Raw genomic sequence first — 24,101 nt, forward strand, 5'->3', positions numbered from 1 at the left:
ACATACACGGTCTATAGACACACATATATGGTCTATAGACACACATACAAAGTCTATGGACAAACATATATGTTCTATAGACACACATATATGTTCTATAGACACATATACAGTCTGTAGACGCACATATATGTTCTATAGACACACATATACTTTTATAGACACACATACATGGTCTATAGACGCACATACATGTTCTATAGACACACATATATGTTCTATAGATGCACATACATGGTCTATAGAAACACATACATGGTCTATAGACGCACATTACATGTCCTATAGACACACATACATGGTCTATAGACGCACATACATGTCCTATAGACGCACATACATGTTCTATAGACACACATACATGTCCTATAGACGCACATACATGGTCTATAGACGCACATACATGTTCTATAGATGCACATACATGGTCTACAGACACACATACATGGTCTATAGACGCACATACATGTTCTATAGATGCACATACATGGTCTATAGACACACATACATGGTCTATAGACGCACATACATGTCCTATAGACACACATACATGTTCTATAGACACACATACACGGTCTATAGACACCCACATGCAGACACGCACACGGGGCTTCGCTGCTGCAGCCCCTCCGTGGCCCTCCCCGGCAATTCCCACGCCGCCGGCCCGCCCGCCCCGCGGCCGCGGAAGTTTGCTACGCGGGGAAGGGGTGTGTGTGGTGTGTGTGTGTGTGTGTTTGTGTGTGTGTGTGTGTGTGTGTGTGCGCGCGGGTGGAGGGGGGGGCACGGCTGGGGGGTGTGTGTGTAAACGGCTCCGCACCGCGTTCCCCGCCCGCTCCGCGATGGGCAAGAACCGTCTTTTTGACGCAGGAGAAATGGCAAATTTGAAGTACGTCATTAATATGGCGCCAAAAGGGCTGTTTTTTTTTTTTTTAAAGTATAAGCTTATTTTTTATTATTTTTTTTTTATTTAAGGAGCGGCCCCCGTTTACGCGTGTGCGCAGCGCGGAGCGGAGCGGGGCTGGGCGGGGGGTGGGGGGGGAAGAGCCGTGAGTGCGGGTGTGTGCGGGGCCGGCTGCGGGGCGGCTCCGGGGCTCCGGGCAGCGCCATGGGGCCCCGGCGGCCGGCGGCGGGGTGAGGGGCGGGCGGCAGCGGGCCGGGATGGGACCGGCGCTGCCCGCACCCGGCCCTGCCGCTGCGGCGCGGGGAGGACGGACGGGAAGAAACTGAACGTTTGGGGCGGCAGCAGCGGCGGGAGGGGGGGAGGGTTGGGGTTGGGGTTGGGGGGGGGGGGGGTGGTGGTGGTGGCGGCCGCCGCGGAGCGGCCATCTCGGCTGGGAGCGGGGTTGCATCCATGGAGTTACCGGGCGGGCGCTCCTAAAGGAGGGCCCCGGCGGCGCGGCCCCGGCAATGACACCGGATTGAGGCGGTCGACGGGGGGCTCTCCCGGCCGGGGACTGCGGGAGCATCCCCCGCCCCCCGCCTCCTCCCCGCCCGTAACCCGAGAGACCGGCTCAACTCTTGGAGGACACTCTGCTGGCAAAGGTAAAGGCGCGGCGGGCGCGGGGCTGCTTTTCCCGCGGGAGGGGATTCCGCGGCTTTTGCTGCCGTTGATTTATTTCTTGAAAATCTTCATTTTTGATTTATTTCTCTTTTTTTTGTGTGTGTGTGTGTGTGTCCTTTCCACCCCCTTCCCTACCCCCCCCCCACCCCCCCACCCTCCCCAAGCGCTGCGAGGCGGGGGATGTGCAGCATTTCCAGGGGCGGATTGCGCATGTTGGTCACTCCTGGTTTAAAGTGTACGAGGGAGGCAGCGGGAACGTAAACACCAACTTTTCCAGGGTCGGCTCCCGGCTCCGCCGCGGTTGTTTTGATTCCATTCTCTATTTACTTGTTATTTATCTCCCCCCCAACCACCACCACCACCACCCCGAATTAATGACTGCGGCAGAGGCAGCCCTGCGCTCTCCTTGCCCGCCGCGGGGCGGGAGCGCGCTCCGCGGCTCCGCGGGGCGGTGCGCGGCCCCGTGGGGGGGGGCTGTGTTGAGGATCCGCGGTTCCCGCGGGCGCGCAGCGCTGCGCGGGGCCGGGATGGCGCTGCCCGGGGGCGTGGCGGTGCCGGCTCCCGCCTGCCCTTCCCTCGCTCCATTCCCCCTTCCTTCCCCACCGCCTGTCCCCGATGGGTCCCCGGGATGCCGGGCCCTGGAGGCGCCCTCATCCCCCCCGCCCCGCGTATCCCCCAGGGACAAACGCATCCCCTCCCTGGTCCCCGTGCGCCGTGGGGGTCCTGCGTAGTGCGGTGCCGTCCCCCCCCCCCCCCCCAAACCGGAACCGGGCACCTGCCCTCGGGCTCCCTCCTCATCCTCCGGGGACCCCGCGCCGCTTCCCTCCTGCCGAACGGGGCATCCAGCGCTTTGCAACGGGATGCGGGGTGGGATGGAGCCCTTACCTGCAGCCCCGGGGTGGGATTGAGGTCTCAGCCGCCCCAGGATGCAGGATGGGATAGCTCTTAGCTGCCGCCCCAGGGTGGGATGGGGTGAGATAGAGCCTTTACCTGCTGCCCCAGGGTGGGATGCAGGGTGGGATGGGATCCTTACCTTGGGCTCCCTGGCTGGTGGAAGCACCGAGCTGGAGTTGGGAAGCGCTGCAGAGGCAGGGGAGCTCCTGAGTTGTCAACCTCGGGTGCAATTAGGAGGAGAGATATCATATATATATATATATATATATTTTTCCATACCTGTACATCTTGAGCGCTGAGTGGGAAGGGAAGGATGGCATTCAGAGGGAAAATTCCCAGCTCCTGCTCTCAGCACCCACGGTGAATATTGTTTACTGATGGGTTGGAGCTGAGACCCTCCTACCGCTGGGACATTGCTCCGAGGGGGTTTTGCTTGGGAAAGGCAAAAAATCGGTGATCTCAGCCTTTCTCCCCGGGGTAAGGAGCCCCGCTCTTAGGAATGGTGTTTGACCTTTAAGGGTTTATTGGCTACTGAGGTTAAAATAAGCTTGAGATAGAAGTAAAAATAGCTTGCCGAAAGGTTAAATCAAAGGTTAAATTTGTTTTTCCTAGGAAAATTGAGGGCTGATGGCCAAAAATGAAGGCTTGGAGTAAAGCATGGGAGAGTACACGTTAGGTCTGTAGGCAGGGAGATGCTGTTCATTTGAAGTACTGGTGGCTGCTGGTAGTGTTTGACACCCAAGTTTGGGAAGTTGGTGGATGGGTGGTCCCCAAAGGAAGGGATTTCAAATAAGATCTGGTCTTTGCCTGTTCGTGGGTGTTTGGTACAAAGAGTGGTGTGCTCATAGCAACTGTTGATTCTCTGAGGTGGGAATGCTCAGAGACCTGTAGGATGGGGCAGCCGACTGCGGGCAAGGAGACGGGTCCCTGTATCCCTGTGTCCCCGCTTGCTTCCTCCTGCCCAAAGGCAGGGGTGGCCCCAAGTGCCCGCAATAACCTTTCTGATTACCTGTGCTCTGTCTGAGCTTGCTGAAGAAAAAAGCATGGCTAATTAGAGGGTAAGGAGTCAGAAGAGGCAAGCAAAGTTATAAATGTCAGTAGTAAAGGAATAAACCCCAAAGCATCCCCCTGTAGACGTGGAAAAGGGCAAAGCACAGGAAGTAAACGGGGCTTGGTTTGTTTTAAATTTAAATGAGATGAAGTTTTGCCCCAGGGAGCCCAGGCAGGGATGCAGGGGAGGAGAGGAGGAATGGCTCTCCCTTCACCTGGGCAGTTGAGTTCTTGCTTAAGAGGTGGGAGCTGACAGCAGGCTGTGGAGGAGGCAGAGGAGCTGCAGGGACAGGCTCCCACCGCCCAGAAAATGACTGTTCTGGGTACCAGGCTCGTGCCTTTCCACACTGACACTTCACAGGGTTACAAGGGAGGGTAGGAGAGGAGCAGTGTGGCTTCCCCGCTCTAAGATGTAAGGACTGTGCACCAGGATCTGTTGGCACAGCCGCTGCACATCCTTCGGTCAACAAGTTTGTTCTGCTGTTGTTGTGAAATAGGGGCTGTGCCTGCATTGGAGGATGCTGCTGCTCCGTCAGAGCCTCCTATAGCAGTGCTTGGCTCCAAAGTGGTTAACGAAAGGGAAATCCTATGGGGACAACCGTTGTACCATCAAGGCTGGGACCTTCCAGCCCTCCACCCTTCCTATAGTTATGCTTGCTTATACCGGCCCTCTTATACTTTCTAACAACTGGCTGGTATTCCTAGACAGAGCAAAGGAATAGTTCAGGCAGAGGGGATGCACTGAGAGCAGCCCCTCGGCTCCACGGTACCCACCGGGGTGCAGACAATGGGACGGGGGGGTGCAGGACCGGGTGTCCCCGGGTATTGGGGGTCCCTGTGAGCGGGGTGCGGGCCGGCCGGAGCGGTGTGGGTGCCGCTGGGGGCACTCTCTTTCTGTTTGTGTTCCTATTTCTGTGCTGGAAGAACAAACAGGGAAGTGGTTTTTCTGCAGTCTCATTGCAGCTCGCAAACAGAGCACATCATTCAGCCGGTGTTGCTCAACTGTCACAGCGTCAGAGGTGACGGCAAAGGGGGGACCGAGCGCGGCGCATCCCCGAGCCTGCGGGTGGGCGCTGGGGAGAGGCGATGACACGATGACAAATACTTGGGGGTTTTTGGGTTTCGTACTGCAACTGATGCAGGTTTCTGTGCCTGTTCCCTGTGGGAGCAGTGAGCGCAGGCATGGATGCATTTCTCTGCTCACCACAGTCCAGAGTAGCTCATTCTCACAAACAGCCCCTGCATAGGCTGTTGGGATGCTGCTGGGAGCTCCCCTGTGGACTCGATGTGCCAAAGAGTTCACAGGGAGCTGGGAGACATCGCAGTTCCCCAGGGATTGTGGAGGGGTCCGGAGAGGGTGAGGAGCTGTTTGCTGGATGAGGCTGGATGGTGGTTTAGTGTGGATGGGAGCAGTGGGGAAGCGGGACAGGAGCTCAGGGTCTGAGCATCTCTGTGTGTGAAGAGTTCTGCTGCCTTCACCTCTCCCTGGTTGCATGGGCTGCATCTCCAAAAGCTCCTTTCCAGCCCCTCCCCTGCTGGACCAGGCAGCCTGAGGCCATCACCTCAAATCTTTCTAATTTGTCCTTGGCGCTAGTGATTTACATTTGTTTAGGCTGATGGGGGGCCATCATCTTCCCGGGTTTAGCATCTATCTGCCTTTCTCAGCTTGAACAAAGGCGATGCTGCGCATGTGGTAAGTTTGCAGGCAGTTTTTGGGTTCGCAGGCATTAGAGCTGGGCTTTGCCTGTGGGTTTGAGTTGCGGACACTTCAGGGGGATGTTCATTTGTTTAGAAAAGAAACCCACATCTGTTTCTGTTTGAATTTTCTAAGCAAGCATACATAGAAACCTTCCTCTTGGTTTCTGGCTCTGTAAGAGCTGGGTTTGGGGCCAAGTTTGACCTAACAGTGACCTGCTCAAAGTATTACAAATTTTGTTGGTATTTGTTGATGACTTTCATGATGATGCCATGCAGGGAATGGGTCACTTCAAGGTGAAATTAGCTTCTAATGTAAACAGAAGAGTCGTTTTGGAGCAGAGACTGTGTCTTGTGGAGACTCCAAATGGCTCAGATGCGCACCAAGTGAATTGTTTCTATGAGCTCGGTGGGGGGTTTTTGGGGGCTGGAGCTCCTTCGCTTTGGAATGGGTGGGATGTGGCAGTGGGTCCCTGTGCTGGGTTCCAATGGCTTAGCCAGCCACCATCAGACTTTATAACCCTGTGCTCCAGGTGGAAAAATGGCTCAGTTACTACTTCTACAGAAAATCCCTCTGTTAAGGACCATACTATTTCACTGCTCAAGAAGATGAGTCCATCAGAAAACAGCATCTTCTTAGCACTGCCTGGAAGTTACCATTTTTTGAAAAGGCTTGGCTGAACCCTGTGGATTTTGCCCCAGAGTTTGCTCCCTTTAGGCACACAGCGCCTGTGGGGCTGTTCTGTGCCATTCCCATCCCAGGCAGCAGTTGCTTTTCTTGCTGCTGTGTTCAGAGATGTCAGCGCTTTGCTCAAGCCAGGATTTCATTCAGAGCAATTTAATGCAATTTGGTTCAGAGGATGCTGTCTTGGATCCTGCCAAACAGTGGCAAAATGATTTCCTGAAGTAGAGCTGCTATTTTACCTGCAGTGTGAACCACTGCTGTATGTGAATATAAATCCATACTGTTACACAGTGAGCATGTAACAGTATGTTGTGTAGGACGGAAGCAGGATGCAGGGGACCAAGCTCAACTAAAGGGACGAGCAGTGCATCTTCTCACATCTGTATCAGAGCCAAAACCAGTCCCAGCATCCTGACAGCTGTGCTGTACATTAATCATGCACCTTTTTCCCTCCCTTGGAAGGAAAGGGATGCCCACGGCACTGTCTTGCTGTAAAGGCAAAGATGGGAAGCACTGGAAATCTCACTGGTTATCAGTAGCGTTTCTTTGCTTCAGCTCAGGTGTTTCTTTTCCCCATTGACTTTGGTTTATTTAATCTCTGTGACGAGGAACTCCATGAGCAATAAAAGCATAGCTCCAGCTTTGTGCTCTGTTAGCCACTTCAAACCAGGAGGAACCAGTTTAGAAGGTTCAGGTCGAATTCCCACTAACAGTAAGTAAACTGCAGTTAGAGCCATCTTCAATATCGCTTTCCCCTAGCAAAATCTGGTGGCTGCTTGCAACAAGGCTGGTTTAATAACATCTGTTTCCCCTGGAATCCATGGGGGAAAGTATTGATATTGCCATACTCTTAAGGAACATTTTGTGCCTTACCACAACACTGGTAGTTAAAGGTTTATGATACTTGGTAGTATTATCCCTTATAATGGTGTGATAAAACATAGCACATATAGTGTAAAATACAGGTGTTGCAGAGGTTCTATATGCTTATGTGGGACTTTTCCTGTTGTTTGGGGGTATGACATGCTCTCGCCTCCTATCCAGTTTGAGTGCTTCTAGTACCTGCTGTGACCAAAGCACACAAGAGCAGTGTTTTATTATCATTCCCACTTCCCAGTTGAGGGAAGCAGCAGTGTGTGTGCCATGTCAGCACCCTGAGGTTCTTACAGAGTATCTCAGAAACCACTAGGAAGGTGTCCATGAGGTTAACATTGTTTTCTGCAGGTGTATTTTAGCTCACAGCCTCTTGGAGAGGTCTCTGGTCCATGGGTAGCCCTTCCCACCCAGCGCTCCCTAAGCCCTGTATTGGGGTCACACTGGTCAGCCACCAGCCACACTGATAAGCTGGGGTCTTCAGAAGTTTAAAATCTCTTCTTCCTTTCTTTTTCCCTTCCTCCTTTCTTTGATCCCTTCCTTCTGTCTTTTTCCCCTTCCTTCTTCCTTCTTTCTTGTTCCATCACCTACTGATAAAGGTACTTAACTTTCAACTCCAAATGCTTGGTTCCTGAGGGGCAACTCCAGGAGAGCCCTCTGATTTCAAGTGTTTCTATGGTTTGTTCATAGTCACAAAGCAAACCAGCACCCAAGCTCGAAATGGGTCTTCTGTCCTCCCAGTTGGTGCAGTGGTACCCAGTGCCATGGTTTGTATCTGAGCGGATGGAGAGCTCACAGCAGCTGTGCAGAAGCCACTTGCTCACCCCCTGGGGCTGCACTGGAGCAGGCAGAGCAGCTCTGGGTGATGGGAAGCATGCTTCAGGCTTGGCTAGAGTGTGCTGGCTGTGTGACAGAGACACCAGAAGTCTTAGAAGTAGATGCTGCCTGAGTGGGAAGATGAGTCAGAGGGTAAAACCCCAGGCTTATTGTACACAGGGGTCCTCTTCAGCTCCAGGATGCTTGGACTTCCCCCTGCAGCCATACTGAAAGTGTGCAGGGTTTCTGTTCTACGTGTGCACTTCTCAAAGTTGCAGCCTGGATGGGTGGCTCCCAGCGGGGATGTCTTTTGTCCCATCCGACAGCATCATGGTCCCTGGTGGGGCATCCTTAGGCGATGATGCTCTTGCAGCAGCAGAGCCATTGGTTGTGAATCCTTCATAGGCAAATCACCATGCAAAGCTGGGTGATAAGAGTGTACTCGCTGGTCCCCCTAGGAGAAGGGAAAGCTGGTTGAGATACTGACACCCTTACAGAAAAGCCCTATGAGGATTGTTTTCTTCCTGTTTTTAAGCCCCTGGGTAGGTGTGCGTGTGAGGGTAAGTGCTGGCTGGTGCTGAGGTAACTCCGTGTGTTGATAATGCAGAGATAACAGTGACTTGGTGCTGAGATGGGTTTCCTGGACATCACATGTAATGTTCAATTTCTTTTGTTACAGATGGAAGAGAAACGACGCAAGTACTCGATCAGCAGTGATAACTCAGACACCACTGACAGTAAGACCTTTAATTCAAGGCTTTGAACGAGATTCACCTCCAGCAGGGAAAAGGCTTGAATAATTAACTTTGCAAAGAGTGGAGGAAGCTGCATTTACTGGGAAGTCTCTGCACGATGAATTGTGTGCGGGGCTGGGTTTGTCAGAGATGCAGCAACAACCTGATAGCAATTTAAATGCCTGGCTGTGGCTCCTCTGTACTGATGAGAGTGTCTCCCTTCTGTGAGGAGCCCGGGCAAGGGAGAGCTGCTGATGGCAAACCTGCTAACGAAGCAGATACCCTTTATAGGCAAGTTGTCCTTTCCTGCTGCAGCCTGAGACTGGTTAGCTCTTGATTGAGTTGTACTGGGGGAAAGGGAAGTTTTTAGTGGAGTCAGATTAAAACCGGAGCCGCCTTGTTCCCTCCTTGTGAGCTGAAGAGTGATGTGGGAAAAGGGATGAGGTTCAAGCCAGCAGAGCTTGCAAGCCCACGCTTGCTATTCACCATCTACCTCACTTCATCCTCATTCAGGAAGGCACAGAAGCATGTGCTCAACAATAAACATGGATTTTGGCTATAAATAGAGCGCTTCCCTCTCCCACTTCTTCCAGGGTTTCACCCAGTGCAGACATACCGCAGTGCCTTCGTGTTCAGTACCCTCCAGGCACCAGTCTAATCCCTTGTCTGGGCTCCCGAGTTTCTCCCTGGTTCCCCTTGGTTTCTTACGAATGTCACAGTAATTTCATCTGGGCCGTGCTGGGATTTTGCTCTCCACACTTTACAGGATCTGGCCGCTGGATACCCGAGACCGAACGGGACTTTGCTAAAGACACTAAAACTTCTGGGCCTTTTCCTAACAGGATGATGGGGAGATTACAGGGGGTTAGGGAAGGGCTGATCTCGCTGGGTTTGACTGCCGTTCCCACAGCTATAGCCAAAAAAACCTGTCAGCCTGAGTGCAGCTCGCACCATTGCTGCCGATGGGAACCTGCTGTTTGGCTGCTGGAGGGGACCCCCATCCCGCTGGAGCCGTAGGGAGGGGGCCGGGGGCTGAGCTGTGCCTATGGGAAGTGCTTCAGGCTCTGCCAGCGCCGCTGGCTTCTCGTACAAGGAAACATCTCTGTCTCAGAGGAGGGTTTGTTTTGGAAGCCGTGCTCCCAACTTCCCCTCTCCTAATCCCCACATGCTCAAAGGCTTACGGAGCCGAGCCGTGCTACCTGGCTGCTCTGCCTTTCGGGGGTAAGGCATCTTTAATCACAGTATTGAACAACATGGCCTTATCTCTGTTGGGCTTGGATATTCCTGCTGCAGGTGACATCTAAGCTGTTGACAAATGCTCTCCGGCAGGATAACTGTAAACAAAGTGATGACCTTCCTTTTGATTCCTCTGCCAGGAAAGGATGGCAGTGGCACGTTATCTACCTCTGTGTAGCTGTAGCACCGCGCTGTAGCTAGGGAAGAGGGGGCAAGGTGGATGTAGTGCCTCAGTCTCCCAGTAGAAGCTGTGGTTCTGGTGCTGCGATGCTCTGAGGAGCTCACTGAGTCCAGAGGCATTTCCCGGTGGCTGCAGCAGGGGACTTCAGCCGTGGGCTTTCCCTAGGGAGTCCTGTTGTGTACTGAAATGATTAAAGGAAGGCGTTTGTGTGGAGCCCACCAATGATACCTAGCTTGACACTGCAGTCAGAAAACCAGGGGTGCTTTGGGGACGACTGATGCTGTCAGATCTGGGCTTCATTTCATGGAGTACAAGAAAGAGGGTGCAAAGAGCGCAGGGTGAACCAGTGCCTCCTGCCCTGCCAGCAGAAATAGGCACGTGAGGTTTGTCTGGGCTCAGGAGGGACTCAATGGCCTGAGCTGGCAGAGGAAGGCGCGTTTCCCACCGCAGTGATACTGCATCAGGGACAGCCCTGGTCCCTCGGGACAGCTCGGCCTCTGGGCAGAGCTCCTGAAGCCCTTGTGTGCATGGCTCCATCAGGTCTGCCAGTTCCCTGTGTGCATGGTGTGGTTTCCTCCTGCTCAGCCATCCAAGGGTAATATCAGTGTTAAATAGACTTACTGATAGTTAATTTGCTGCACCCCCCAAAAACATCTCTATCTACTGGAATCTGGAGGGGTCCTGCTCTACAGAAGACCCAGCTGTCCTCCTCATTATAAAAAGATTCCAATAATTAGTTTATTATTTCTTATTACAAAATACATGTCTTTGGGTTTTTTTTTAGTGATAGTAACACACCTGGGTTGGAAACAAAGATTAATAACTTCATGGTCCCAGCACATTCCAGGCTTCAGCTGCCCTTGCCTTGTGGAAGGTGGTAGCAGTGGTGATGATACTGCTCCAGTCAGGATGGTGAGAGTCCATTCATAATGCTCCCAGAGGAAAGAAATCCCAAATCCCAAAGCAAATGCTGTCTTCCTGCTGAAAAGTGTAAATTCATTTGCTTGATGTGTCCTGTTGCATGGTTCCCACCAGGTGCTGAACAGGCATGGGAATGCTCAGTCCTGGCATGGACCCAATTTGGGCAGTGTTTCTGACTATGGGGTCTGAAGTCCTTGAGCAGTTCAGGTCCTTTTCTGTACACATCCTTGTTAGAAAACTTCTAGTCTTACTTCCTGAATTCCTGATCCCAGCAGATCTCAGGAATGAGCCCTTGCTCATTCCCCCTTAGAAGCTGTTCTTACTTCATGTCTTTAGGTTTCTCATTTCTAATGTTTGCATTCCAGAAGCCTCTGCTTCAATCATCTATAGCAGCAGGAAAGTAACGTTAATCTCTTTTGGTGAAGTACCCTGGGATGTGCACACCAGTAATGCCACGTCAATGTATTACTGCCTCTTAGTGTTGACCCAGAGCCTTGGTTGAGGCTGTAGGAGTGGCAGTGGGGTGGGGACAAAGATGGGGAATAAAATGGATCTGTTCTCCAGGTAACCTGTCTCTGTTGCCTTATTGCAGGTCACACGACCTCTGCCTCCAGATGCTCCAAGATTCCAAGTACCAAATCCCCCTGGTCACGGCAGAAGGAGAAGAAGCCCTCTGAGGTACGTGGGCTTTTGCCAGAGGAGAGCTTTTCTTTAGGGAAAAACCAGATGTGCATGGCAACCACAGCTGGCTGCGGGTGGTGGGTACCAGGACAGGATATCCTCCAGGATGATGGAGCCAGTGGTGCCTTGGCCTTAGCCTTGTGCTTGGTTCTGCTGGGAGGGAGCAGGCAGAGGTACCCTGCAGACATCACTGACGGAGGGTGAGGGGTTCTTGTGCTCACTGCATCCCTGTTGATGCAAGTGGGGAGAGGTGGAGTTTGGTGGGACTGGGAGGTCCTGCACTATCAGAGTAGCTACATGGCTGAGGTTCCCTGGTTTGGTGCCCGCCTGGATGCCCTTTCATTAATAGCTCAGGTCATAGCACTGATGCCAGGAAGGGTGGCTCAGTGGCACAGGGCTCCTCCCCGTGAGCAAGTGGGAGGTTCAGGGCTGTGAAATGAGACACGGCACAGCTGAGCTGCAGATGAAGTTGTGTTGGGTTCCTCCTGTCACGGGGCTCAAGGGCATTGAGCTGAGGCCATTGGTGCCTGACCTTGCTGCTGGGTTTTCCCTTGCTCCTGGCTGGCACAGGGCAGTGCTGCCTGCCCCGGGGCATTGCCCTGGTTGCCCTTTCCAGCTCTGTGTTGCAGGGGCTGCGACCAGGTCGGGGGAACTCTGCTTCCCAAGGACTGTGCTGGAAGGGATGATGCTGTGCCCTGTTTTCCCTTGCGTGCCTCGGATACATTTTCACTAGACATGGAAACTATACCAGGCATGAGCTGCTGTTGTAGCAACTGCAGTGTTTAGTGGTGGTCACCTTCCTTTCAAGAGCAGCATGAGCAAAGCCAGAGGGACATTGTTCTTGCATTCCTTTTCCTCTGGACCGGGGTCTGGAGTCAAACAGAGCTATGTTTAGAAGCAGGTGAGGCTGGCACGGCTGATGCCTGCTCACAGGCTGTAAACTCCATCCCAAGCCCCTATGTTACACCTCTCCTGAGGCTGTGGCTAAGCACAAACCTCTCTAACATCCTCCCTTTGCATCATGCTGAGTAGAGATTTTGAGGTTTTCCTGTGGTCACTGCGTGAATCACAGCTGTGCTTGGCTCTTGCCACTCTGACACATTTGCATTGGTGCATCTAAGGGATCGGCGATGGACAGACTTTAAAAGTCTGAGTTGTTTGTGCTTTGGATAAAGAGAGGGGCTGAAAAGCTGTTATTACCAGCGGAGGTAGTTGGAAACACTCTAGAGAACAAAGAACCAGGGTGCAGATGTCACTGGCTGCTGACAGGGCTGTCGGGAAGTTGTGCATTAGGGCTGGTAATGCCATTTTTTGGTTATAGATGTGTCTCTTGAAATGGGTGAGGGTGTGATCTGTGAGCTGATCCCTCACTGAAAAAGTGAAGCATTTCGGGCATCTCCTCCTGCTGGGACACTGTGAAATAACTGCCCATCCCTGTGCTTGATGGCAATAAATCATCAGATTTGACATGGAGGTGCCTTCAGGGGTCCTGCAGGGATGCTCATCAGTAGACCTGGTCACATGTGCAAGGATGTGACTTGTGACACCCACAGTTTACTTGTCTGCTAATGAAGTTACTGGGTGGAAGTCCCAAGACTCCCAAGTGAAAACACTTCTGCACTTGAAGGATGTTCAGACCCGGATCCAAGTTTTGCTGCTGTACAACAGCTGGAGTGAAAACTAGATCTCAGTCCACAGCACCCGGCGAGACATCAGATGGGGAGCCTGCAGGGGCCAGGCTTATCTCTCTGCTTCATGCTCTGTTATACCCAGAGGATAGTTCTCAGTGAAATGTAGCTCTGGAACAAATAAAGTGAAGCAAAAGCTTAACAGTGCCCAGCTTAGCAGCAGTTGGGACAGAAAGTGAACCTCGGTGCCACATCTGAACTGAAACTCCAGGGGAATTTGGGGAGGCCGTGAGTAATGACTCAAGCTGGAGTTGGGCCAGGATGCTCAAGCTGCCAAACCATCTTTTACAAGAGCATGGTGGGAACCTGAGCAGATGGGAGCAGCCCAGGTCTCAGCTGGCCTCCCCTTACCCTGCATCTCCTCTGCAGCTGCTGGCATCCAGCTCTGCCCCAATTCAGCTCCAGGTGAAACCCAGGGGTCAGGAGAACACGTCCATGGGGTTGGATGTGGACTGCCACACACAGCAGGTCCAACACGTGTAGCAGCACATGGTAATGGTTTGGAGGTCATCCCAGTGAGCGCTGGTTTATGGATTTCCTCTGCGACAGCATCTTCCGTGGTTTTCCATGAATGACCCAATGTTTCTTGCTGTGAGCATCCAAGTGTGGGATCCACTGTCTGTCACCTATGAAACCTGCAGGGTTTGGCATGTCCCAGGGGATTTCTTGCAGGAGCCCTGAAGCATTTCAGGCACAGAGAGGGATGGGCATTGTGTCCTGCTGGAGCAAGTACTGGGAAGCGTAAAGCATAAACCACACCGCTGTCAAACAGCTTCACGTGAAATAGTGAAGTACCTTTCTCTTTGCTGTCTGTTGAGGATGGCAGCCACAGGAGGGTAACAGGGAGAGCATGGTAAATGTATTGCAAGGAGGTTCTGGGGACGTCCAGAGGGGTGGTGATGCTGGAGGCCAGGCTGGGGGAGCAGGGGTTTGTGTGCATGGAGAGCTGTCCCTCTCAAAGTCATGGCCCTGTTGGTCTGCGAGCTGCAGTCTGCATTCCCCCTGCCAACCCGAGCAGGAGATGAAACGACTCCAGAGCATTAGTGTTCCATAGTTATTAGCCAGGTCAGGGGGTGATGTTTATTATGAAAGACTCTGTGAGAAGGGATTAACTCCACACATTAAAAACCACCCGATACAAGGCATCTGGAAAAACAAGCTTCTTAACGTGGAAAAGTACTGAGCTGTTTGTAAACATCCGCCAAGGGGGCCATTGCCAGCGAGGGTGATTATATTTATCTGTGCCTGTCACGGGGCTCTGCCCGGGCTCTTTCCTGATGTGTCCCAGGCACCAGGCCTCTGTCCTGGCTGCCTCCCTTGCAGAGATGACTCTTGTCCTCTCCTGCCCCAAGCATGGGCAGCAGAGACCTCAGGGCTGAGCTCCAGTGCGATGCCAATGGTGCCCCAGGCATGGGCATGGCTCTGCTGCCCTGCCAGTAGGCAGAGGATGGATGTGGGCAGGTGCCAGCAGCTTCTTGCATCTGCATTGATAGGAGTCTACCGATCTGGTCATTTTAATTAATCCCATTAGAGCTTGTTTGTCTCTGAACCTGGACGCAGATGGAGCGTGGTGGTCGGTACGCATGCCTGGGTGCTGCTGGCCAAGGAGCTCAGTGAGGAGGTGCTGCTTGTGCTCCCTGCTCCAGGAGCTGGAGGGAGGAGGATGCTCACTCAGGTCCTCCCTTGTTTTGAATGCTGAATCTGCAGCAGGGAGTAAGATGTGCCTGAAGTGTGGATTTCTGCTGCTTTTAGCGGCGCATTAGTGCAATCCTGCCCCCGGCTATAGGGCTGCTGGGGATACGAGCGCAAGCCTTGCTGGTTAGACTGCAGTCATCAAGCCCTCTCTCCTGTTCCTGACAGAGAACAGTTGTCAGTGTCTAAGGAGAGAATACAGGAACAAGGCCAGTGTGTAGTGATAGCTGCCAGTTCTATCCGCCAGCTCCCAGCCATCAGCAGCCTGGGGACTCCCTCAGATGCTGCCTCTGAATCACTGCCTTAGCCGGGGTGTTGGTCCTGAGCTCCTCAGCTACTTGGGATGCAGACCACTATCCTGCAGTGAGTTGCACTGATAGAAGATACAGTGGGGAGGAAAAGAATCCTGCTTTTTGTGCTAACCACCTGCCTGGCAGCCCTGCCGCCACCCTGTTCCGAGCTGCAGAGCTCTGTGTGGTCTCAGCTCTCCTCAGTGGGTGCTGCTCCTCTCGCCGGACATCCTCATCACCCTTCTCCTTCGGTCCAGACCTTCTGGAAGCAAAGAGACCGCAGCTGCAGGCAGGGTTCAAGATGAAGGGGAAACCACAAGATTTATACAATTTACATTATTTTCTGCTTGCCTTGTTTAGATACTGCTTCCGTGTTTTGAAAGATGCCTTTTTATATCTCTTTACAAGGATTTAACCCTTTTAGCCAACATCCTCCTTGCTTTCCTTCTAAAACCTTCTAAAAGGTAACTCTTAGTGCATTGAATCTTGGTTTTCCCCCTGCGATAGGTATATCATGGCCCAGTGCAATGTGAATTTAGTCCCAGGGCTTTCCATGCTTGACGAAGGGCTTTTATGAGGATGGCCAAGCAAGACTGGACATGCTTTTGCTGGGCTGGATGAGGAGTAAATCCGTCTGTTGAAAGATTTGACCGCAGTGGCTTTGTCACTTTTCCTGAGCTGACATGGGAATAGCAGTCTAATACCATTGTCTTCTGAATGCTGAGAAGGGCCAAAAAAAAATGCTTCTTGTTCCTATTTTAAATTCTGTTGTTCATTGGATCTTTAGCATTCAGCATTGTGAGAGGAAACAAGGCGAGATGAAGAGATAGCAGGCTGGCTCCCAAATGAGCACGAGAGTAAGTATTTTTTCCCCCACAGGCAGATAGTATCACTGCTTACACACACAAACCAGGCATTGCTGTGCTTCAGAGCCTTGCTACTGAGCATCAGTGCTCCTCTCCTCTTAGAAAGGGCTGGAAAACTGTGATATAATGGCAGGGAAATAGGGCTGGAGGGGAGCAGGGCTGGCCAGCCAAGGGCTGCACCCGTGGAGGTGCCGGCTCAAGCTGATACGAAGACAGTTTGTACAACCAAAAACTATTCCCAGGGCTCCCATTGTTCCCGTTGTTTTCTCTTTCTCTGAAAATCCTTGTGACTCATGAGCTACAGCAAACAATTTTATGCTTGAGAGAATGAAGGGCTAATAGCACTGGCTGGAAGTGAGCAGGGAGCCCTGCAGATGAGGCAGCCGGAGACACCCCTGGTCCTGATGTGGAAGGAGGAAGGGGGTTATGGTTGCGGGGTGCACAGGACACAGCTGCTTTGGGAGAAGAGTGTTGTACCAGAAGCTAATCAAAGCCTGTTATGTTGGTGTCAGAAAGCATTCCCACATCCTTTATATGCTGACCTGCTGCTGCCAGTCTCGCTATGGAGAGGTGGTCCATGTGAGATGCCGTATGGCACCATGGATGTGAGGGCACTGTGTGAGCATCGCAGATGTGTTACAGGGTTATAGGAGGTAATTGATTCAGATTGGGTTATAGGAGGGAATAGATTCAAATGTGAGATTTGAGGTGCAGGCTGTGGTCAACACCTCTCCCGTTCCCCCTCTTCCTCCTGAGCACATTGTGCTTTCCACCGTGCACTTGATTCTGAACGATGGGCTTCATTTCTCTTACGCTTCAAACCAGTGCTTTGCAGTGTGTCATGCTTTGGAAAGGAGTGTTTTATCCTATAAACTGTCAGGGATATAGATGTTACTGTGTGTTAAAAGAATTGTATCCCATGCTGGGAATGGGAGAAGGGCCGGAGCTCATCCTTCCACCCCTAGAGAAAGGTCTAAAGGCCCCAAGGGTGCAGGGGGAAATGTGTAACCCAGTTCCTGCCGCCTCAGCAAGCCCTGTGTGGGGGGACCTGTCCTGCTGGAGCCCATCTGTGCCTGGCTGAGCCTCCTGCTGCCTTCAGAGCCGGTTTCCACCCGGGCTGCTTTGCAGACCTCAGAGCACCCATGTTGGGTGCTGCTGAGGTCGTGCTGCCTCGCTGGGTGCGCTCATCCATGTGGATCCTGCGTGGCGGTCCCTGGGCTGGCTGCTGCTTCCAAAGCTAATTAAAACCAGTGCTAGATGAGTGTTTCTTCTCGTTTCGAGTTAAAGCCCAAACCAGATAGGGCTCTTTGGCTCCAGCCCAGGAGCTGGTTTTGTATGAGTGGAAAGTCTTTGCTGCAGGATCTGAATGTGATGTTTTCGGGTTGGTGTTTGGAGTTAAAGGAGTAGTTGGCAGGCTCAGACCAATGGTGCAGCCACTTGAAAAGCTGAGATCTTGACAGAGCACATAAAGTGAGAGCTGAATGGTGGTGAGATTGATGGGCCACTCTGTTCAAAGGGATTGTGAGTGAGTCAGAGAACCTGGAAATCAATATGAGGATTGCACAGAAAGGTGGTGAAGTACAGACAGGGGCTGGTCAGCTGTGGAGGACACAGGAGGAGGAGAAGGAATGCAGCTGCAAAGCATTGCAGTCTGGGAACCCTCTGCTAAGGGAGGGATGGGAGTGCAGTTTGTGATGCTGTGTGGCATTCCCATTGCCCTTCCCTTCATAGTGAGGCATTGTGCACCATGGCTTCTCCTTCCAGGGGTAGGTGTTTCTCTTGGAGGTGGTCCAGGTGTTGGACAAGTAGATGTTGGTCCACGAAGAGCTCATGGAGGTGCCTCGCAGCCATCTCGGGATGAAGGGAATGGCTGTGTCTGATGGGTGAAGCAGTAGATTGGAGCTAAACAAGGGGCATGTGGCTCAGGCAGGAGCTGAATCCAGCCCCTGCCTTGCAAGTCTTTGCCATAACCACAGGAACATCCTTCCCACACCAAACTGGGTCCAAGTAAAGCATTAGGATGTGAAGATATGTAATATTTAATTAGCTTGGGGGGATTTTTTTATTTTGAGATAATATCAATACAGCTTTTGCTTCTCAACAGCAGATCACAGAAGTAACAGAAAAGGCTGATGTATCCTTGTGAAATGTGATGGCTTTGGTGTCCCAGTGACTTTTGATGTTCCTGAACCTCCAGGACCAGCTGTCCTGGGGGAGACAGTCACTCCAGCACTGCAAGCTGGTGGGATGAAAGGATGGGGGGATAGAGGTCTGCAATACAAGCTTGCCTGGCTGGTGAGATGTGAGTACCAAGGCCTGAAGGCTCACAGACCTTAGAAATGAAGCCAGGCTGGAGCAGTTGGATCTGCAGGACCAGGCTGTGGTGGCACTGGTGGTGCTTGGACAGGAGGGATGAGCTCGGGTCTGGTTTTGCCCAGTAGTTCTTTGGTCTGGGGAGCAGTACAAAGGCATATCTTGGGCTATTGCAATTGCACTTCTTTTCCCCATCTTTAAAGCTGATGCTAGCAAAGGGCGAGGTTGGCCTCTGGGCATTGGTGTGATGCATCTCCGAGCATCACTGAATCCTGCCTGCGGTTCCCGAGCAAGCAGAGGTAATAAAGGGAACGTCTCGGTTTGGCCTTCGCTGTTGCCACGGATCGATAGGCAATAAACCGGATCCGCTGCCGGCCTGGAAGGGGAGGCCAGAGCCTGGCCAGGGCTGGGGTGGGGGGGAGCGGGGCAGCCGAGACGATTTGTCAGCTCCTGCAGCCGGGGAGAAACAGTAAACACTCTATTGAGGGAAAATTGCTTGTTTTCTGGTACCCAACTTCCTCTTCACCGCCAGGTCCTCGGTTCATCAGTGCCCAATTTATCCTTTATTTGCTTTTCATAAATAATTCAGAGGAGTTTGAGTAGAATAATTGAGTCTTTTCCCAACCCTAATCCCAGACAATTCAAAACAAAAAGACATTTAGATTACAATTTGAGCGTATTAGCTGTTGGGAGATTTCCAGACAACTGATCTGCTTTCCTTTACAATTTCTGTGCCGTTCCGCTCGCTTCTAAAGTGTTCTGCTTTGATAGTTAATAATTTGAGCATTCCCAGCTCTTCATGAAAAGACAGAGGCGGCGTGGTGATAAAGCGAGGCCGCGCACGCTGCCTTTGGATGGGCAAGCTTATCTGTTTTCCAAGGAGGAACTAAATAAATGAAGTCGTGAGATTGCAAATCCAGCCCTCGATGTGGCTTATCGTCGGCAGGGAAAGAGATACAATCGCGCTGATTTGGCTTAAAATTAAGACTAAGCTTCTGCGCCGATGTGAGCTGAAAAGCCAGAAGGGATGAGTTTGGGGAAGGCTTAATGCAGGAAAACATGAGCCTGGGATCTGCTCCATGCAGGGGGGAGAAATGAGACCGCGGGCTGATCTCCGTGCTGCGCTTTCCAGTGCAGAGGCTATGAGGGACGTTTGGCGGTTTGCTGGAGGGTTTTGCATCTGCTGAGGGTGTTGCAGAGCATTGGTGAGGCTGGTCCTGCTGGTTCAGAGTGGTGGTGAGCAGTGTGGGATGCACGGGCAGCTCAGCTGCCTGTGGGATGCTCCAGGGTGCTGGACCACCAAAGCCGTGACCCCAGCTGACAGCTGAGAGCACTAAGGAGGTTACCTAAGTAATAGCTCTAAGCAGGGCAAAATGTGTTCAGTTTCTGACATGAGGATCTGGTTTATTTCCTACCCGTGGGCAGCAGCCCTTGGGGGGACCAGGCTCCCCAGCAGCTTTGCCAGCTCCTCCTTAGGCAGGTTGCACGATGCAGTTCAGGCGCCTCCGTGATGCTCTTCATCAGCAGGAGGAAGGTGATGGGCCAGGCATTGACATAAATCCACTGTGGCTGCCCACGCCTGGTGTTACAGCAGAGTGATGGGGCTTACCACCTCTCAGGCTCTTGCCTGGTGCTGACTTTGCAAAAGAGAGTGGGGATCCTTGTTTGGGGTAAGGCTCTAGAAAGGTGCTGCACTGGGTGCCAGCATCCCAGGGAGAGAGGATGCCGGGGGTATTTATGACATGGCTGGTCCCTCTGGAGGGCTGGAAAGGGCAGTCCTGTGCTGGCTGCCAGCTCGTGTGCCTGCAGCAGCAACATGAACATGCCTGCTGCCTGCCCTGTGCTGCCTGTGGGGCCCTGGAGGAACTGTGTGTTTGTGTGCCACAGAGGAGTGATGCAATGCTCCTGCACCCCGTGGCATCGAAGGGGGTGTCCTCAGGAGGTGGTGGGGTTGGCAGTAAAGGAGGTGGAGGGCACTTGGATGTCAGCAGGGTCCAGTCCAGGGAGGTTTGAAACCTATTGGGTGCCCAGCACCTTTGGAAGCCATTCCGACCTGGCTTTGCCCACAGATCCCAAGGGTGAGTGTCTCCAAAACAGTGTTTGCTATAACAGTTTGGCAAATGGAGCAGTATAGAAGTGGTGCATCACTCCTGACATGGGGCTGGTGGCTGGAGCAGGGAGCTGGCACCATCCCTTAAACCGCCCTCAGCCACATGTGGTCCAGGCATGGGGGAGCATCTCATCCATCAAAGCAGAGCAGTCAGATGTGAGAAGAGTCACTTGGGTTTGTGTTGTCCTTATTGAAGATGGGCACCAAACCTCGGTAATGGGAGATGCTGTTTGCCCGAGTTGTGACCCTGGCAGTGCAGGGGTGCCAAGAGCAGAGGGCGTTTCTACATTGTATTTTAAGCACCAAGCCACAGTAGGGTTACTTTGCTTGTGTTACTCTGCAGCCCCAGAAGGGCTGTGATATCTCACATATCCCTTCTCATGTTTAATTAACGTCTGGCTTCGTATTTTATCATTCTGTTAAAGTTCTCACACTGGCAGTGTATTAAAAGGTTACTGTGGCGTCTGGATCCATGCGTTTGTAGCACAGAGACTTGAAGGACCCTGATCTTTCTCAAGCTGAACCTAATTCTGACTGTAATATGTAGGCTGTTAATTATGTTTGTTGAAGGATGCGCTGAGGCTGTGTCTGGCCAACTCACATCAGGTTTATATAGGCATAGGCAAAAATACCTCCAGGCAGATGCATCAAGAGGTACCAGTAAGATTCAAAGAGGACCCAAGATGGAAAAGGTTGTTTATGTATTATATTTAACTCTAATTGGGTTAGGAGCTGAGACTCTGAGGATTAAATAAACTGACCTAAATACTGGTCTCAGTGGTCTTAGTTAAAGTCTGGTTTCCTGTATCTCAGCCGACTTGGTTTCCCAAGTTCTCTCCAAAGGCAGTTATCTTTGTATGGAAGGTGTCAAGCCATATTTTATCATTTATTGTGGCTCTGACAAAGCAATACTCATTTGGGGAATAGACCCTGGGAATTGAACAGTGTCTGAAGAGAACACCTGATCCATCCCAGCCCCACAGAAGGTTAATGCAGAAGAAGCAGGGATGGGGTAGACAGAGCGAGCTGGTGTCCAGGCATGATTGCTGGCACTGTTAGTTATTATCTCAGCTAATAGCAGATGGTGGAGAGGAAGAAATCATCCATTTTCATTTACAATTTATTTTTATGCTGCAAGAGGCAGGATTGCTCGAGTCGTTGCTGTCAGGCAATCCTCTGCAAGGAAAATCTTATTTACTGTGAGGGGTATTTTTGGAATCAGTTTTTTATTGGAGTATATTGGGAGAAGACTCTGCAGGGCCAGAACTGAGGTGGAGAACAAGCCCATTCACTGTCCGAGGGGCTCGGAGGGTTTTCATAGAGGAGGGGGCCAGGGCTGGTTATCACAGGAGGTTTGTTGGGGCAGGAGAAATCTGTGTGTTTGGCTGTGGATGTGTAAGCAGGAACCTAGATCACCTTTTAGTGGATGTTTTCCAGCTGTAGCATAACCCCTCATGGCTATATTTTGCCTTGTGATCCTTGGTGACCACTGGAGCAATTGAGCCCTGATGATAGGGTACCTTCAGCTTTTACGTGTCCCTGCTTGGGGCAGTGAGGTGATGTGATGGGGACACGAAGGTGTTGGGGGCAGTGAGGTGACATGATGGTGGTCAGGGCTCTGTGTTTCCCACAGCTTCATTCACATCAGGAGCATCGTTTTCCCCAGTAAGGCTGGTGTGGAGAAGCCCAGTTGCTGCGCATCCCTGGGCATTTGGAGCGGATACTCTTGTGCCTATGTTGAAAACATTGATCCCCTAAGAGGAAGCAGCCTCTTGTTTCTTCAGTTCAGTAGCGATGCTTGGTCTGTGTCTCAGCCAGGCTTGCACCCTCTGCCAGACCCCTTCACTCTGCCTGTTGGACCTTTTCTTTATTCCGGTGCAGGTTTTCCGTACGGATCTGATAACAGCCATGAAGATCCCTGACTCCTTCCAGCTGAGCCCCGATGAGTACTACATCCTGGCTGATCCTTGGAGGCAGGAGTGGGAGAAGGGTGTCCAGGTGCCAGCGAGTGCCGAGGCCATTCCTGAGCCTGTGGTCAGGTAAGTGAGTGGGGTCCCATGTGCCTGGTCCTCTCTGCCCTGGTGGGATGGACACCATCTCGGGGTGCATCGGGATCCTGGGCTTGCACAGAGATGCGGGGGACCTCCTGCTGCATCTTGTCTTAGGCATTTGCTTGCTGGAAGTCCCTCTTGTGTGTGCAGCAGGTTGCTGTGCCGGGTGACCGGCTCCTTGCTTGCTTTTTACTGGGGAAGTTTTAGAAAGACCTGATAAAATCAAAGGGAGGATAAAAACCTGCCAAGAGAAAACCACCCAGAACCACCTCTGCTTGGCTGCTTGATGCATCTCGGTCTAGAAACACATGGCTCTGCTGCTGTTTCATGGCAGGGGTGCAAGAGCTTGGACTAAAACCTTCCCTCTTTACCGTGTAAGCTGTCTGTGGAAGTGTGATGGGCATGCGAGGTTCCTGGCTTGGAAAAGCAGCTCGGGGAACAGAGGAGCATCTCGCAGACCTCGTAGCGACGACGTCTATCGGCCTAGCCCCGTGTCTCATTAGCTATTTTAAAATAGGGAACTCAGGTTTAAAATAGACACTTAAACAGCTGCTCGGGCTAAAAAAGAAGCGACGTGGGGGAGCTGCTACCCATCCGCTCTGTGTGTGGGAATATCCCGGGGTGATGGGTGAAGCGCGGGGGAAAGGCTGGAGGAGGGAAGCAGGCAGGTTGGGAAGGGACCCCAGAACTGGCAGGGTCAGACCCTAAACCTCACAGGGTCGGACTCCACAGCTCGCAGGCTTCGCAGGAGCTTTGCAGCTCCCCCGTTCCCTCCGTGGTGCGTGACCCTGGGTGCACAAACACCGCTGACAGCATCGTGATGCTGGGGCTGCCCGCGGGAGCCAGGCTTTGCTGAGGGGCTTGGGCAAAGCTGGTGGAGGCTCTGCTTGTCCCACAGCAACAGCAGCTGCTCCTGCAGCTGCCGGCCCTGCTGCTGAAGTAAACTTTTGTGTACGCTCCCCTTCCTCCCCCCGGGGAAAACAGAGAGAGAAATGAAACTTTAATGAGGCTGAACACATCAAAAGGGAAGTTGTAAAGGGGCTGTTGAGTTGATTTAATCCTTGGGAAGGGAAAAAAAAAACCCAGACAAAAAAAAAAAAGCCCAGCAAAAAAATAACAGGGAAAAATCCTCCTGTGTGTGGAATATCTTTTTTTAGTTGTCTTTGATAGCTAACCACAGTCTGGGCTCCTCAGTGCTCTGCTCCCCAGCTGAGGCCTTGTGCCCGTGCTATTTGCAGCTGAAAAGTGATAGCCTGGGGCTGCCGGGGCCGGTGGTGCCCATGGGAAGGCAGCCTGACCTGTGGCTGCTGCGGGCGCTGCTTCTCCCTACTCCATCGGGTGCCTTTGCATCCCAGACCTCGGAGCCCAGATTCAGGGCAGGCAGGCTGTGGATGTGCTCCTCTGCTTTTTGCCAAGCCCTTGGTTTTAGGGATCCTGGGGAAGCTTTCACAGTGATGCACATTCCCACACAGGGACGCTCCTGAAGCGATGCTGGTGCGGGTCATCCCTCCAGCATCCCCATCCCACTCTGTCCTGTTCTAGCACCAGCCCTTTCCCAGTATCTTTCACATGGTTTTGGGCTGCCCTCATGTCTCCTCTCCATCCTCTCTCCTCTAAACTAAGCAGATCCATTTACTTTCAGCTTCCATCTATGGCTGTGTTTTCCGGAGTTGTGTCATCATCTTCCAGGCTTCCCCTGGTCTCACCCATGTCACCACAGGGACATGCCCGCAGGCTTCGGAGGGGACATCAGACACCCCACCA

The 24,101-nt window shown here is 52.3% G+C and overlaps 1 protein-coding gene across 3 annotated transcripts in view; it reads left to right on the forward strand.

The window, feature by feature from the left end:
* Nucleotides 1-814: 814 nt before the first annotated feature.
* Nucleotides 815-24,101, forward strand: part of JADE2 (jade family PHD finger 2) — a 73,968-nt gene continuing 50,681 nt past the window's right edge. For 2 of the 3 annotated variants that reach the window (XM_057409410.1, XM_057409413.1), the window contains exons 1-4: nucleotides 1,312-1,542; nucleotides 8,254-8,311; nucleotides 11,239-11,324; nucleotides 22,168-22,325. In XM_057409410.1, coding sequence (XP_057265393.1) covers nucleotides 8,254-8,311; nucleotides 11,239-11,324; nucleotides 22,168-22,325 — 302 coding nt within the window. In that variant the 5' untranslated portion in view covers nucleotides 1,312-1,542. Of the gene's footprint in view, nucleotides 887-1,311; nucleotides 1,543-8,253; nucleotides 8,312-11,238; nucleotides 11,325-22,167; nucleotides 22,326-24,101 lie in introns of those variants that run through there. The other variant, XM_057409411.1, reaches the window with a different exon arrangement.

This window comes from Pezoporus wallicus, unplaced genomic scaffold, assembly GCF_028554395.1.
Source record: "Pezoporus wallicus isolate ANWC-B61680 ecotype Strahan unplaced genomic scaffold, APGP_CSIRO_Pwel_v1 contig_8166, whole genome shotgun sequence".
NCBI lineage: Eukaryota > Metazoa > Chordata > Aves > Psittaciformes > Psittacidae > Pezoporus > Pezoporus wallicus.